Source organism: Cydia splendana, chromosome 15, assembly GCF_910591565.1.
Source record: "Cydia splendana chromosome 15, ilCydSple1.2, whole genome shotgun sequence".
Taxonomy (NCBI): domain Eukaryota; kingdom Metazoa; phylum Arthropoda; class Insecta; order Lepidoptera; family Tortricidae; genus Cydia; species Cydia splendana.
In genome coordinates this window covers 17685106-17702900 of record NC_085974.1, presented here as the reverse complement: position 1 = coordinate 17702900, position 17795 = coordinate 17685106, and the positions used below count along the sequence as shown (strand labels likewise).

The 17795-nt window shown below is 39.4% G+C and overlaps 1 protein-coding gene across 1 annotated transcript in view; it reads left to right on the top strand.

The window, feature by feature from the left end:
• Positions 1 to 15185, top strand: part of LOC134797792 (phosphatidylinositol 3,4,5-trisphosphate 3-phosphatase and dual-specificity protein phosphatase PTEN) — a 61669-nt gene extending 46484 nt beyond the window's left edge. Inside the window, exons 4-9 of the mRNA XM_063770161.1 lie at positions 4370 to 4468; positions 7043 to 7224; positions 9081 to 9288; positions 14375 to 14472; positions 14882 to 15045; positions 15082 to 15185. Of these exons, the coding sequence (XP_063626231.1) occupies positions 4370 to 4468; positions 7043 to 7224; positions 9081 to 9288; positions 14375 to 14472; positions 14882 to 15045; positions 15082 to 15160 (830 nt within the window). The 3' untranslated portion in view covers positions 15161 to 15185. The remainder of the gene's footprint in view (positions 1 to 4369; positions 4469 to 7042; positions 7225 to 9080; positions 9289 to 14374; positions 14473 to 14881; positions 15046 to 15081) is intronic.
• Positions 15186 to 17795: the final 2610 nt, after the last annotated feature.

Genomic DNA, 17795 nt, shown 5'->3' with positions numbered 1-17795 from the left:
TGAGGAAAAAACTCTCTGTCGTTTTTCATTTCTAACATCCATCCAGTGTCGCTTACGGTCGATAATCTTGTTGTATCTGATACTATTATCAAAAATAGGCACCCTTTTACAAAAGTTAACTCAAAGCAAAATTATACATGTCTGGAGATTTTTGACTAAATATGGCAACACACTAAAGGTATGAAGGTAACAATATCATACCTAACCCAAGCCTCATTTCAATATGAATACGTCGTAGCAATTTTCTTTAATGTGCCACATAAATTACTTGCCGATTGGTAAGTTGAAGGTCGCAAATTACATGTGGGGTACACATTACTTTCAAAAGGGCTTATTTTAGTATGGTGTCCATAGAGAAATAAGCCCTTTTGAAAAGACGTTCCTCGTTTCGTCCCCTAGCTTCTATTCATTGTTGGTTCCCCGGCCGGGGTATATTCCAGTAGTTTAGTTTAGGCGAGCTTTCGCGTCATCCTATAGGCTGTATCTTTAGGTATTTAAATAAAAGTGAACAAACAATTTGTACATTTTCGGGTAGTTATAACATTTATTGGTTAACCGACCAATTACAAAACCGCCTGGATCAGTCACTGAACGACCTGACTTTAACCTACATTATTTGATCGTGTAATGTTTTCATCTACCCTCAACTGGGGTAAGGAGCCATTTGAGGGTAGATTTTGTTTACTTTTATTGAAATACCTAAAGATACAGAGTATAAGGCCCAGCCACTAGCTGGCGCAGTTGCACGGAGCTGGTTAACGAAAAATTGTATTTGAACAACGCTGGCGCGGACGCGTGCGACGGATTTTGCCTACATTGGCACCCGCGTGCATGCGCCCGCTCTGAGGGCCTACCGCGACTGTCCACGTGTTGCCTCCCTGTCACACTTACATACGAATTTACAAGTGCGACAGAGAGACAACACGTCGAACGTTGTTCGCGGTAGGCCCTCTGTTCACCCGCGCCAGCTAGCGGACGTCTTAAGACCCAGCCATACATTAATTATATGACAAATACGAAATTTGCTGTTGAAATTAGAACCATAGAGGTATGAAATCAAGTTGAATGGAGATATTAGAATTGATCATTTCATGATTTAGATTTATTTATTTCATAATATGAAATTATAATATAAATAATTTTACAATAATCTATACGAATTCATACTATGATATGGCATGATGTGGCAATCATGTCATGAAATAATCGGTTATCATGAAAAAGTAAAACCTATATTAAATGATCTGGCCACGACCCCACGACATCTCTATTAACATTTTGCTTGGACGTCAGTCATCCATGACCACAGCTGGTGCAGTGCAACCCAGCTGAAACGTCGGGTAACTTAATAATAATGAAATTTAAAACACTCGTATGTGTACAAAACGCCAGAATTTAAAGTTACTGTTGGCTTGGCCCGTTTAACTTAAAGCATTTGGAACACGCGTCCCGGGTCTCGCCAAATTTCTTTACGGCCTATAATTGTCCCTCGCCAACGGACTTTCACACCGGCATCGTAAATTTTAAAAAAGGAACCTTTTACAAACCGCCCCTTCTTTTTTGTGGCCAGTCGTAAAGGGTATAAAAAGCGGGGATCGGACCATAGATTTCGCCTTTGTGACTTTTTTTCTTTTGCTGACAAAAAAGGTAATATAGTTTTCTTTCTTTTCTAAATCTTTATGGGTTTTCGGTGTTTCGGATGTAATGTAAATTAGGAAATGGAGGTTATAAGAGTAATTGTTGAGCGAAAGAAATTGGTTGAAAAAAAGGGGATAAGTACGTGATTCCGGTTGCGTAGTCACTTGCTTCATTGTTTAAAATCATCTAGACGTTTTTAAACTGTTTTAGGCATAGGCAGGCGATTTAAAAAAATAATATCGATTTTTTGACAGTACCATAGAGAAAAAATTACATAGAGTGCTGACTCCATACATCAGTTTTAGAACCAAAACGACTATTATTTTCGTAGTCGACATCTAGCTAGCATCGAGTAGCGGAATTATCAGTAGTGCTACTTGACAATAGATGTTTCGACGACCGATAAGTCTAAATCTCAACAATTTTCAACTAATATTATAACCGTATTAACCGGAACTCTATTTTCAACTCCTGCTTTTAATATTAGTTGTAAATTGTGGTTCAATACAATTTTCGTGAGTCGCGGCAGAGAATTCTAGTATCAAGTATCGCCGGTACTGATAATTCCGCTACTCGATGCTACTCGTATAGATGTCGACTGCGAAAATAATAGCCGTTTTGGTATCAAAACGTATGTATGGAGTGAGCACTCTATTCTTACTATATTTCTCTATGACAGTACCGTAGGTACAGCCCGTTCCGTACGAGGTACCAAACCTCAAGCTACGCGTAAAATACTTCCATATTTTACCCGAAAATTGAGCGTTACATAATTCCAGACTTACGATAAAACCCAGAGTTTAGGCAGTCTAGGTACGCAGACTAATTTGTAATGCTTGCATATTTTACGCGGCCTTGACTTTCAGTTCACGAACGATTGCGATAAAACCTAAAATCTAGTGTTTTGTTGTACCTACTTAATTTATTTGTACGTGAATGTTATCGGGTTGAGTTGCGTTGGGAGTGGGACTAATAATTTACGAATTTAATAGGCCTTTTTTGTAAACTTGTCATGAAAAGTATGGATGTAATTTTGCTAAGGTTGTAATAAAAATATGAGCGATTTAACCTTTTCGACGCCGTGTCAAACACTCGGACGCCAGGACGCCACGTCACCGGAGTGTAAAAACTGAAATTGAACTTTATGTAAATGCACGTAGGTCTATGTTGCTCTGTGGTCTGTGACCGATTAATCCGTCTTTGGCGTTGGATCTGCGGTGCGGATATATCTGTTATTAGCGTCCAAAAGGTTAAAAAACTTGCGAAAACGTGTTGATGTCACGTGATATTCGACAAACATACCTATAGTCCGTTTAAGAGTCATACGAACCCGCAGCCAAAAAGCCGGTACCTTATAATCGAAGTTATGCTTTCATTTTGAAATGATATTATTATGCGAGTGTGCATAGAGCGAATAGGAGTTTTGTATGTACTTAAACCTTTTACTCGCTATAATTTCTTTTTATTAGGTATTAAAAAAAACAAATAATTCTTAAATCTCTTAACATAAAAACTTTTAATATGAAGTGAACTATTTATGTCTATTTTTTAATTAGGTACATAATAATACATAGTTATTTACGATACAAGTGCGGAAAGTAGGAACTCTTGTCGATTTAAAACACTCCCTTCGGTCGTGTTTCAATTTATCGCCACTCGTTGCGAATTACCTTTTCGCACGTGTATCGTACAACGTTTTACAGTACATATGGCCCTTAAAATTTTTGACATAGGCACGTATTGTCCTAAATCCCGCCCTAGGGCGGTAAAGTAGTACCATATGTACTGTGAAATATTTTATTATTAATGCTTGACGGCCAGCCTTGACCTATGTCAGTCTGTCACATAGAAATCTGTCTAAATAAAAGCGTACATTTACAATAAATTTGTAACAAAGCCTTTTCTATACATATTACGCTACAGGACCCGCTTTCTTTGAAGGACAATTTCTCCCGTGACATTTTTTTGTATTGTCAGATGTGGGTTTTTTACCAACCATACAATGTACAACTACCTTCCCTACTGCGTAAGAGATTTCTCGCTAACCTTTATGTACAGATATATCGGAACGGCCGAGGTGCTCAAAAGTATCTGAGCACGCACTCTGACGCGTTGACAATAGAGGCAGGTCCAGATATTTGTGAGCACCTTGGCCGCTCCGATATATCTGATGGGGACTGTACTAAACTAACAGTAACACTCTTTAAGAAATTAAAGACAAGCCAGGAAGTTAGAAGGAAACAAAAGATATGGCGCGCCACGCGAAACGTGCGACGGAAGATATCGCCATAGAAAAACAGCTTTATATCTACGCAATAAGAGTGAAATAGACTTCGTCGCGTCGTAAGGCGTTGGTCGAGCCGAGTGACGTCTTTTTAGGGTTCCGTACCCAAAGGGTAAAATAAAAGCGGGACCCTATTACTAAGACTCCTTTGTCTGTCTGTCTGTCTGTCACCAGGCTATATATATCATGAACCGTGATAGCTAGGCAGTTGAAAATTTCACAGATGATGAATTTCTGTTGCCGCTATAACAACAAATACTAAAAACAATATAATAAATATTTAAATGGGGCTCCCATACAACAAACGTGATTTTTTTGCCGTTGTTTGGGTAATGGAACCCTTCGTGTGCGAATCCGACTCGCACTTGGCCGGTCGATAGGTGTGGGGAGACCCTAACGTTTGACGATGCAAGAAGTGAGTTTTTATGCGAACCGTACTGTTTTCAGGCACAATGATATGCTGCTACCTGCTGTACAGCCAGCAGAAGGCGACGGCGGACGAGGCGCTCAGGTTCTACGGGACGAGACGGACGCATGACGAAAAAGGTAAAATGCATTTATGTATTTATTTGTTTAATATTTTTGTGTTCAGTATTTCAAAAAAAAAAAAACGTAAACCTCATATTAGGATCACTCGTTTGTCTGTCTGTCAACGCCAATTTGTTTCGTAAGTACTAAACCGTTTGTTTTTCTATATTTTTGGCATAAACGATAATTACGAAGATAGCAACCTTCAACCAGTCATATAACTTTTTGCCAACCGCCTAAGAAACTTATATATGTATGTTAGTTTCGATGGTACAGTCGCCATCAGATATATCGGAGCGTCCGAGGTGCTCAAAAATATCTGAACACGCACTCTAACGCCTTGACAATAGAGGCGTGTTCAGATATTTGTGAGCGCCTTATCCGCCCCGATATATCTGATGGCGACTGTACATATGTATTTATGGGCCTTATTGGCTGTTAATAAACGATTTTACGTGTTTATACGGTAGACAAATATATTCACTTCAAAGTTAGGATGTCCAAACCAGATGGCATACAATATTCAGTATTCGGCGTTGTCCGCCATGTGCAATTCTACACAATGTGACGTTGTAAGCAGATGACGCAATCGGGGCCAGCCCTAGTTAATGGCAATAGATGCCTTTTAGATCCCCACAACAAAAAAAGTTTGGCAAAAGACAAAACACAGCACAATCTGCTCACTTGTATAAACAATAAACTATCAATTTATCACTTGCCGCTATATTTAATTATTAATAAAAAAATAGAGCATAAGCTGAATTAATATTATGTACATACATTAAGAAAGAGCGGGTTCTCCTGATACAGGTATACATGAGTCGCTTAACTTCGAACTCGGGTAAATCCATCTGTCAGATTATGCGATATTGGTATTAAGACAAGGTAATAGGGTAGATATTTGCTGAGAGGGTCGAATGGATTTACCCGAGTTTGAAGTTAAGCGACACACATGTACTTACAAGGAGGACTCAAGGCTAATTGTATTTGTTTAACACAACCCAACTAACATTAGGCGCTAAATTTAAGGGTTACAAGAGATTTATATAAGCGCCTATTTACTCTTTAGGTGTTGTTAGTACTCTAAAAATAGGAGTTATAGCCGGCTATAACCCCGTTTTAACCCCAGATTGGGCACAAATTTTATCACCGTAAGATTTATAACAGTGCTACAGTAGGGTTAGGGGATAAAAAAAGAGACATAAGAGCGGTATAGTGGAGCTACAATAGTGTTAATTAATTCTTTAGGAGCTAGATGGGTTGCATATAGGTGACTACAAACTGTTGTAGTAGAAGAGCGCTAAAGTAGTGCTGTAATAGCGTTGATTAAGTACTTAGGATTTAAAAGGGTGCCAAATAAGCGACTACTAACTGTTTGAGTAGTAGTGTAGAGCTATATAGATGATACTTTCAGCTTTAGATGGTATATTAGCATTTAAAGTCAATATTTGTAACACTCACGCTTTGGTTGCAGATGTTTCAATTTTGTATTATTATTTGTAAGCTTGCACTGTGACAGCTTGAAGTGAAATGTAATGGCGGATAAATAAAAGCAAATAATTATTTTAGTTCACCGATGCCGGTGTTATCTGCGGATTTATGATGGCGAAATTAATTACACTGTCAATAACTATATGTATTACTAACAAAATTTTAAAGGGCCTCTGATCCTTTGCATATTTATCTGAATATAATATTTTTTAAATTGTGGTCCACCGTATTTAATTTTCGCAAAATTACACAATATACGTGAAGTCCGGTTTTAAATACAACAATACTAACATTATGTCTATATTGAGTAAAATTATCGATTTTTATTAAGTATTTACGTTCTAATTAACAGTTTTTGTTTTGCTTATTGATTCATCGGTCATATTAACATGGCGCTATAGGCTTAGGTTGTAAGTAAGACTCTAATAACACTATAAGATGTACTAAGGTATTGAATAACGCCCGTCTGCGACTACATGATCTATAAAAGTGACTCATAACTTCTCTTTTCGACTGTAAGTGAGACAAGAGAGTTAAGAAGCGATTGCGAGTAACGGAGCTATAAAAGAGTTTTTATCGCCTGTTTAGAACCTTAAGTGAAAATTGCAGCTGCTTATTACTCATATAGATGTTAAGGTGGTAGAATTCACTTTGAGCTATAACACTAGCTGCTTAAGATCCATTATAGCGGCCAAAACGGCTACTGTGGATCTTAAAGCTATACATGGACTTCTTAAAGACGTTGATGTCACCAGAGCCTGTAAGCTTAGAGTATATAGCTATTCTCCAGCCGTTATATGTCTTTAGGTGATAAAATAAGTGCTAAGTGTCGCCTAATTGTTTGTTGGGAATAAACAATTTTTTTTTCGTTTTCTGTTTTTAAAAAAACATCAAAGTATTTCTCAAATAAAGGAAAAGTGGACAAAAATCAATTATAAAGCTCGGTTCTTGGCACTTTTACTTTAATTAAAAAAATGTTATTTCGTTAACTATGCTAAGCAGATACAGACGCCATCAGACTGAGCGACCATGCTGAAAAAGATCTGAACATACACTTCTCACACAGATAAAATAACTAATATGAAACATTAACATTTCCAGGCGTAACGATACCATCGCAGCGGCGCTACGTGGAGTACTTCGCGGCCCTCGTGCGCTCCCGTCTCACGTACACCGCCACTAAGGTCCACATTCGCGAGCTCATCATGTCGCCTCCACCCATGTTGAATGGTGGACAATGTTCGCTGGAGCTCACTGTGTCACAGGCCAGTCCGCCTCTGAAGGTAACATAATGTGCAGAATTCCCACCGTCTATCTCATAGACCGTTATAAAAGTCCACATTCGCGAGCTCATCATGTCGCCTCCACCCATGTTTAACCCCTGGAGCGCCCCAGATTTACCGTAGTATGGAACTCCTATACTAGTTAACAGCACACGTGTCTGTGTAGGGCGCTCCACGGGTTAATGGCGGACAATGTTCGCTGGAGCTTACTGTGTCGCAGGCCAGTCCGCCCCTGAAGGTAACACAATGTACAGAATTCCCACCGTCTATCTCATAGACCGCTACAAAAGTCCACATTCGCGAGCTCATCATGTCGCCTCCACCCATGTTGAATGGTGGACAATGTTCGCTGGAGCTCACTGTGTCGCAGGCCAGTCCGCCTCTGAAGGTAACAGAATGTACAGAATTCCCACCGTCTATCTCATAGACCGCTACAAAAGTCCACATTCGCGAGCCTGTCGCCCTGAGCCGATCATGTCGCCTCCACCCATGTTGAATGGTGGACAATGTTCGCTGGAGCTCACTGTGTCGCAGGCCAGTCCGCCTCTGAAGGTAACAGAATGTACAGAATTCCCACCATCTATCTCATAGACCGCTACAAAAGTCCACATTCGCGAGCCTGTCGCCCTGAGCCGATCATGTCGCCTCCACCCATGTTGAATGGTGGACAATGTTCGCTGGAGCTCACTGTGTCGCAGGCCAGTCCGCCTCTGAAGGTAACAGAATGTACAGAATTCCCACCGTCTATCTCATAGACCGCTACAAAAGTCCACATTCGCGAGCCTGTCGCCCTGAGCCGATCATGTCGCCTCCACCCATGTTGAATGGTGGACAATGTTCGCTGGAGCTCACTGTGTCGCAGGCCAGTCCGCCTCTGAAGGTAACAGAATGTACAGAATTCCCACCGTCTATCTCATAGACCGCTACAAAAGTCCACATTCGCGAGCCTGTCGCCCTGAGCCGATCATGTCGCCTCCACCCATGTTGAATGGTGGACAATGTTCGTTAGAGCTTATTTGTGTCGCAGGCCAGTCTGCCGCTTAGGTATGGTGTCTTATCAACTTGTGATCCTGATCTTTACGCTTAGAAGATAACTTGGAAACCAGTTCTAAAATGCCATGTGCGATAATTCTGAACTGGTATTTAATGATTACGATGAAGTATTTGTGCGTCATGTGAAAAAATGTGAGACTAAAGAATGAATGTGATATCTAAAAAATGTCAGTAAATTAAGTTTAGTAATGTACATGTAAAGAATGTCAGTAATTCCCGGGCATAGAGTTACGGACGTCAGCGCTACAGGTCTGCGAGAGGTGTGCGAAATTTAGGCTAGACAGATACAGGAGGCTTAGCAAAGGAGCACCGCGAGATTACCCGTCCCTCTTTGAATAATACAGTTAGAAAAAGACGGCTAGTATATCTCGCGGGCGAGATACTGTCGCGGACCTTGTCCAGACGAAGCGTTTCGCACGTACCTAAGATATTAAAGCAACACCCCGTTACATACTCGTGCGTAAGGGCTCATTTAGACGATGCGAGAACTCGTATGCGAGTTTTATTACATTGCGGGTTTTTGATCGGTCGGTGGAATTGGACGAAACCAACAGTTCGCAATGTAACTAAAATCGCATATGAGTTCGCGCGCCGTCTAAATCAGCCCTAAAACGCGTGCCACGAGCCGTGCGAGTCGAGACACTTGGTCTAGCGCCATTGCAGCGTTGAGTAATACGCGCGGTCGAGCTATATAACAAACAGGTCGAGCCCCTCGCTCGCACATCGCGCGCAAAACGCTTCGTCTGGACAGGCTCTTAGATAGAAAAAGTAACAGCTACTAAAGGATTAATATATGATTCCAGGCACCAGCGGGCTGTCACGAAGTCCGCCGCGGTCCCTCGGCGGTGTCGGTGGCGCTCACGCACTGCACGCCCATGTGGGGCGACGTGCGCGTGGACGTGTGCTCCAAGCCCAAGGTGTACATGCGCAAGGAGAAGCTGTTCCACTTCTGGTTCAACACCTTCTTCCTGGCCGCGGGGCTGGACGCGGTCCGAGTGGAGCCGGATGACGGTCAGTAGTATATTACACCAAAGAGATAAAATGGAACAACAATCGCGAATGAATAATTTAGAAATATGCAACATGCCTGAGAAGCGCGGTGAAAACTTAATTAGTATTATCAGCGACATAGGAACCGCTATTAAATTCACTTTTACGCCCAGTGACATTGTCTCAATACATCGTGTACCACATGCCGACCCCAGCTGCAATCGCCCAAAAAACATAATAGTGCGTTTTACCTCAGTCATACTACGTGATAATATTTTGGCTGCGTTTCGCCTTGCGAAAGGACTCAATACTTCACAAATAAACATAACAGGATCCCCGCAAAAAATATATCTGAACGAGCATTTAACACTTAAAAACAAGCTGTTACTACGACAGACTCGTGAAGCAGCCTTGAAGCATAACTTTAAGTTTGTATGGGTTCGACATGCCACTATATTGGTGCGCAAAGATGGCACTTCACCAATAATAGCTATACGAGCGACTCACGAGCTGAGTAAGATATCACCGAGTAGTTCCTGACCAATATAGATCTAGACTTTTCACTAACTCAAAGATGTGTTGTATTTTTGCTTTTATGTTAATCTTATACCAGTGCTGCATACATATAATAGCCACCTGTAATCTATTAAAGTCGCGTAATTTGTGCGTGGGCATTTTATTGTTTTTGTTTAAAGAATTAATAATCACATACAACCAATCACGTAAGTACCTCATAGTTATGGGCGAGCGTGTTATCTTATCAGAGATCATAATTTTTTTGCATTTTAATGATACACTATTTTACAGTTTTAAACACTCTTATATTATATCCGTACGCAATAATGGATAGTATTTTTTCGGTTTACTATCAAAACTGTCGAGGTCTCCGTACTAAAACAAACACTTTATACATGAACATTTTATCGCACAATTATGACATAATAATATTAACTGAAACATGGTTATGCCCTGAAATAGCGAATAATGAGTTTATAGATACTCGGTATGTAGTTTTTCGAAGTGACAGGGATCGAATGGGCAGCGGGCGCGGCGTCGGTGGCGGCGTGCTTGTGGCGGTGCTGCGCGAGCTTGGCGCCGCTGTGTGCTCCCCGTTACCTGCGCCGCCGGGCCGGCCGGCGATTTCACCGCTCGTTGATAACATTGTAATTACTCTGCCGCTCGGTGCTCACCATAAACTCATTATAAGTGCGGTGTACATTCCTTCCAAACAACCTACCATAACATATGAAACTCACTTCGAACAACTGCAAACTCTGCTTTTACAAGCAAATGCAAAAAGTTATTGGATTGTAGGCGACTATAATTTCCCGACCTTGGCCTGGAAGAACTGTGGAAATTTTGCAACTCTGTCTCCGGGTGAACGCGAATCTAACCACCATAAGAGTCTTATTGACTTTATTTCTATATTCAATCTCACACAATATAACATATTTCTTAACGCGAGCGGTAAAATCTTAGATCTGTTTCTCGCGAACAACACTGACTGCAACAGCGCACCTGCCCCCCTCGCACTTGTCCCCCCTGATGCCCATCATCCTCCATTCTATGTTATTATGACCCTACCTAATTCCCAAAATAAAGCGTTGTTCCCTAAACCAATATATAGGTATTGTTTTAACAAAGCTGACTATACTAATATTAATAACGATATTGATAAGATCCCATGGTCAGACCTCCTAATGGACCTCTCGGCGGATTGTGCTGTCTCATTATTTTATGAATGCATTTATAAAATTAAAAAGGACCGCGTTCCCTATAAGAAAACACACTCAGATACATTTCCATGCTGGTTCTCACCCGCATTAATTCACATTTTTAAAAATAAAAACAAAGCTTGGATCAAATGGAAAAGGTACCACAATTTGATTGACTATGAAGTATTCTCAAAATTAAGAGACAGATTTAAGACCGAGACAAATAAATGTTATAAAAAATATCTGGAACGAGTGGAGGACAGTATACACGACAACATAAAATACTTCTGGACCTATATTTCTAATCGAAACCATTCATCTGATATACCTAACACTATGAACTATCAAAATATAACTTCTGATAACAAAACACAAATTTGTAATATGTTTTCTGATTTTTTCCAGTCGGTTTACCAGCCATCCACTGTACCAGATAACTTTAGCGTTCCCGAAAATAACCCTATATCTAACATTAATATCCACAATTTGCACATCTCAACCAGCCACATTACATACGAATTAAGCCATCTTGATTTATCAAAGGGTCAGGGTCCTGACAATATTCCCCCAATTGTTCTCAAAAATACAGTTAAAACTATAACTACACCTCTCGCTATTATATTTAATAAGTGCCTGAACGAGGGGTTCTTCCCTTCTATTTGGAAAACTGCAAACATAATTCCAGTGCACAAAGGTGGTTCCAAAAATAACATAGAAAATTATAGACCCATATCAATCTTGTCCACGCTGTCAAAAGTCTTCGAGAAGTTAGTACATAAACTGATTTATCCAAATCTACATAATCAAATTATTCCTCATCAACACGGTTTTGTCCAACATAGATCTACAACCACTAATCTTCTTGTTTATACCTCATATTTATTTGAAAGCCTTGATAGTAATACGCAAGTAGACAGTGTGTATACTGATTTCCGGAAGGCTTTTGACAGGGTGGATCATCGATTACTATTGGAAAAGATTGCTTATAATGGTATAAGGGGCAACCTGTGGCGCTGGTTCAAGTCATATATCACAAACCGAACCCAAAAAGTAACAATTAACGGATGCGAATCGCATGCTATTAAAATCAGTTCAGGCGTACCACAGGGCTCAATTTTAGGTCCCTTATTATTCACACTATTTATAAATGATATTGGTACTTGTTTTAAATTTTGTAATATTCTCTTATACGCAGACGATTTAAAAATATATCATACAATTTGTGACGAAAGAGACTGTAATAAATTTCAACAGGACCTTGATTGCTTCTCAGACTATTGTGCTGCAAATAAACTTGAACTAAACCTTGATAAATGCAAACTAATTAAATTCACCAAAAAAAGATTAATTATAAATAACTCTTACATCTTATGTAACGCAAAACTTGCAATAGTTGAATCTATAAGGGACCTTGGAATCACACTTGACTCAAAGCTGCACCTAGATTTACACATAAATAGCATAATAAATAAAGCATTCAAGATGTACGGTTTTGTTATGCGGTCTAGTACGGAATTTCGAAGACCAAATACTTATTTGCAATTATTCAAGTCCTTAATTCGCTGCCATTTAGAACAAGCTGTTACAATTTGGAACCCCTACTATACTAAATACTCAGACGCTCTCGAAACAGTCCAAAAAAAATTCTTAAATTCTATGCACTTTCGATGCTACAAAAAAAGATTACCTTACCAGCAGTTACTAAAAAAATATGATCTGTTAGATTTAAGTTCCAGGCGAATGTTGCTCGAATCTATGGTACTGTACGGTCTCTGCAACAACCACTATGATTGTATTGCCCTTAATAATAAGCTCAGTTATAAAGTGCCCAACTGTAGTAGACAACGAGAGACGCGCCCGCACCGGCTGTTCGTGACCGGCCGCTGCCGCACCCACGCCGGTGAGCGCGCTCCTCTTCGCAGGCTCGTCCACACTTATAACACACATTTTAACCAGGTGGATATTTTTGGCTGCAGTTCTGGTGTATATAAAAAACTTGTAACAGATGTACTTAGACATAGTAACAATATGTAATATCTAGTGATATGAAGCGAATCAAAATGTACTATTTAATGTACTAACTATGTATAATTTCATATAACTTATGTAACGTAATGCTGCATGCACTGTTAACTATTAAGCGTTAAATATTTAAGTAATTTTATGATGTTAGAACTCAAAGTAATAATAACCTTTACCTTGTCAATGCCTCCCGGAGCCTTAAGCTCCAGAGGTATAAGCTCCGAGTAATCAAAGTATGTACCTAATTGTAATAAGTGGTGAACGGTGTTGGTCACACATACTGTATATAGTGTTAAAAATACTTTAGATTTAAGCCTTTCTTGTAGTGACTGTTTGTTTACCTAAATAAATTAAAAAAAAAAAAAAAGAGAATTGGAAATAGAGGGAATATCGTCAAAGTAAATTAGGTATTCAGTACATTTACTGCCATCTTTCGACACAAATTATTAAAATTGTTAGAACGCCATTTGACTTTGATCCTTATTTTTTCAATGATATGTGTTAACTTGTTAAATATTAATGCCATCTACTCAACTGTAGGCCAAAGGTATGGTGCAATCTTTTCGAGCGATGGCGCTATAACCTTCAGCCTACTCTCGAGTAGATTGCGTTAATATTAATATTTAACAAGTTAGTTATATATAAGTGAAAGAATAATGATCAGAGTCAAATGGCGTTCTAATAGTTTTAATCTTCTGTCGAAAGATGGCAGTAAATGTAGGTACTATAGCTACATAATTTACCATGACAGCAAAGACATATGTAACTTCGTATAAGACGAATAAAGTCTAAGGAAAAAACGTGCCTCGGAATTGAAGCAAAAGTCATTCTCGAATAGATGGCGCACACACCTTTAGCCTATCCTCGGCTAGATGGCGTGACGACACCGTTTCATATTTAACAATTTTAACACATAGATATCAGTGAATGAACATGGATCAAAATGATATAAAAATAATAAAATCATTTATCCATATATATACATGTTTTGATAACTCTATACGTTTTCATTTTGAGTTTTAGTCGTGTGTCGATAGATGGCAGTAAATTTACAGTGACTACAAAATTTACAATGACAGGACCCCTCTATACTATCTATTCTTTTTGATGACAGTAACTCTCTATTTCAAATTCTCTTTGGCAATGTACATGTTTATGTTTCCGATTCAGGCCACAAGATGGCAGACCCTCCAATGCGCATGATCCCTATACTTTAATTTAACAGGTTGATGTGTCCTTTTGATCAATATCGGCGAAAAATACTTTTAGATTTAGAAATAATGCGCACTTATGCGGAAGTGTGTGAAAATTGCGGATTGAAGGTTGAGAAAATATCATTGTTTTTTTTTAATGTGAACATTGTATTCCAGGTTCGAATTTGGAGACGTTCAAGCTGACGTTAAATAAATGGCAGTTGGATGACGCACACAAAGACAAACAGCATAAATTATATAGCGAAGATTTTAAGGTGAGTGCGAGTCTGTCACACATAGTCGGATTAAGTTAAGTCTGCGCCGATTTTGACGTGCCAGTGTGAAAGTGACATAATAAACGTTATGCTTGTTCTTTAGCCTCCCAGAGGCGTATAAAAACGCCTCCCGTTCTTTTCTATTTTAAAAGCTTTGCAATGTTTGTTTATAATATGTTTGTTGGGGTCAAATCTAAGTTGCATTACAATGCAATGTTACGGACCATTGAGCCGATTCCCTTCCCTCCAGTCTGTGATAAGACTATATAACGTAATCGTGTTTTGGGTTTGTTACAATTGTCTCGACGAGTAGATTAATTGTCTGTTGAAAGAAAAGTACAGTCAGCGATAAAAGCTTGTACTTATATTTTTTTTTTGACAGAAGCTTATCGAATGTTTTTTTTTCTAGGTGGAGCTGATCGTGCAGAAGCTGCCGTCGTCGTCCAAGTTCACGGGCACGGCGGCGCGCGCCGCCACGCCGCCCTCCTCCACCGCCTCGTCCTGCTCCGAGCCCGACACCGAGCCCGACGAGCACTGGGACTCCGGTGAGCACCGCCCCGGTCTGTACGCGCCGTCCCGTGTGGACGCGCCGGCGCCGCGCCGCCCGAGCCGCACGCTCGGCGACGTGCGCGCCTCCTGGCGGGAGTTTAGTGGAAAGTTTGATAAAAAGAAGAATAGGGATAGCTAGTGAAAGTGTTACGATTAGACGAATTATGAATATTTTTGTGAAGTCTACATAAAATTATGTAGTGCTCCGATCTCGATTGATCATGCTGCGCTCGGAACGTTGTTGAGCGTGTCCGTTTGAAGTTACAGCCTCGAGTTTGAAACGAACTCGAAGCGCTCGGCCATGCCGAGCCGTCGTCATCTCTCACGTGTTAAAGTGAGTGCTCTTGGGAAAAATGATAAATTAAATGAACGAAAGGTAAAAATATGAAAACCAGGTTTCGTCTTAGGACTTCCATTAGGGGACAATTATGATGAAAGGGACCTTGAGCTAAAATGATACCAAAAATCAATATATGATATATGATTTCACAATTTGTGATGATATAAAAATATATGTTGACTGAATATAAATATTTATAAACGCTCAACAACATTATAACATAATTAATTTCATACATATATTGATTTTGGCTATCAAATGAAAGACAATATCTAGGCTCTAAATCTTCCAGCTCTAATTCTTAAGGCCTGTCGGATGCGCGTACGTGTACGCGTTGTAATATACAGATCCTTATGAGAGATGACACACCGCTTGAGTGACGTGTGCGTGCACGACTCCAACATTAGCGCCTACGTGCACGTTGCTATATTACACGTTTGCGCACACACAGCCGGTGTGATCTGGCCTTAAATCTAATCGTAAATCTGGGAAATATATAGAGTTAGACCAAGAAAAGTCTGCAACGATTTTGATAGCACACGCAGTGCAAGTGTTACTATAAACGTCAAACTTCTATGAAATTATGACGTATAAATAACACTGTGTATGCTATCAAAATCACTGCAGACTTTTCTTGGTCTATCTCTACAAGCGGAGTAATAGGTAGCAGTTGTAAAGTTATATCATTTAGTATAATAAAAGCGGGCTGTGTGAAGTGTGCTACAGCAATACGATACACGTACTGACACAATTTCAGTCAACTCAACTGGCAAAGTTTGGCCAACTATTGTTGTGCAATGCAATATCTATCTATCTTTAAACGAGCAATTCTTGTTTATTTATTTATTTAAATAAATAAATAAATAAACAAGAATTATATATTTTGGGGGATCTCGGACAGGCTCTAACGATTTCGATGAAATTTGCTATATAGGAGTGTTCGGGGCCGATAAATCGATTTAGCTAGGTCTTATCTCTGGGAAAACGCGCATTTTTGAGTTTTTATATGTTTTCCGAGCAAAGCTCGGTCTCCCAGATTTTTGAAATAATATGTTATCTTAGGTTGTGCCGACTACAGCAGAAGAGTCTAACTCATTAAGAGATTTCATTTTATTACAAGTTTGTGAGATGTGTACTCCTGTTTGCTTATTTATAAATATGAATTGCATTTTGTTAATAAATCAATTTCTCATTATTGCGTCAGCACGTGTATCGTTTATATTAATATTGGTTTGATTAACGAATGTATATAGTACAGAATTATTCCCTCAGGGAGGTGGGCGTCGGTTCGTCTCACAAACGATTGATCTCTTAAACCGATAACGTTAAGGTGAAGGCTAAAGAGGCAAAATAATGAATTGTTTTTTGGCCAGTCTTAGACAGATCTAGCTATGCTAGTCTTAAAGTATACAAAGCGAAAGTGCGGTTTTTTAATAGACCGCAATCCAGTCGCAAATTTCGTCGGTAATCGCATCCCGGGCTATCTGTGTTTGGGTAGCCGCCGTTCCTCAACCCACCAACGGAGCGGCAGTATCATTACAAATCGCACTTAACCACTACGAGTTTTCGCCTGTCGATTAAAAAAACGTATTATTTTATGTGACGTGATTCTTTATATTAAATAATAATAAGTACTGTTTTGCCTCTTCAGTCTTTGTATACTGGGGTTTGAACTGTCTATTTGCGTATACTACACACAATGTTTTACTAATCTGTTAAAACAGCATACGGAGACGTGAAAGGGTTGAAATTTGCCTATTTCCACGCCTAAAATGATTTGGTTTACTTTCTCTTTGAGACTGGTGTTGAATATTAGCAGGCAAGCCGATGGTAATCGAGTACTATGAACGCCTCGCCATAGTCCTTTCCCTTTTTGGACTAAACCCCGTCTGAAATTCCTCTTCATTTCATGGTGTTGGTCAAAGTGTTTATCATGGGGGTTTGTGATGTCAGCTATACAATATGAAAGCGAAATGTATATTAGAATATTTGGAAATTGGCCAGCGAGTCCTAACTCTAGTATTTTTTTTAATTCTTTATTATATGGCAATAGTTTTGTCTACTAAAAGTTGTCAGTTTCAATTTATTATTTCGTTTCATAGTAATTTTAGAGAGTTAGACCAAGATAAGTATGCAACGAGTTTGATAAGACACACATTATACGTCATAATTTCATAGAAATTTGACGTTTAAAATAACACTTGCACTGCATGTGCTATCAAAATCGTTGCAGGTTTATCTTGGTCTAACTCTAGCCAGGTGTTTAATGTAAAATGCATTTTGGTTTCATACTGGATGTGTGTACATTTGAAATGGGAATTCTGGGATACAAAACATGGAATGCTTATTCATTCGAAATTGTGTCCGTGAGAATAACATGACGTCATTCATGACACTTATGACTTTATGAGTTAACTCAGAATAATGGATGCTA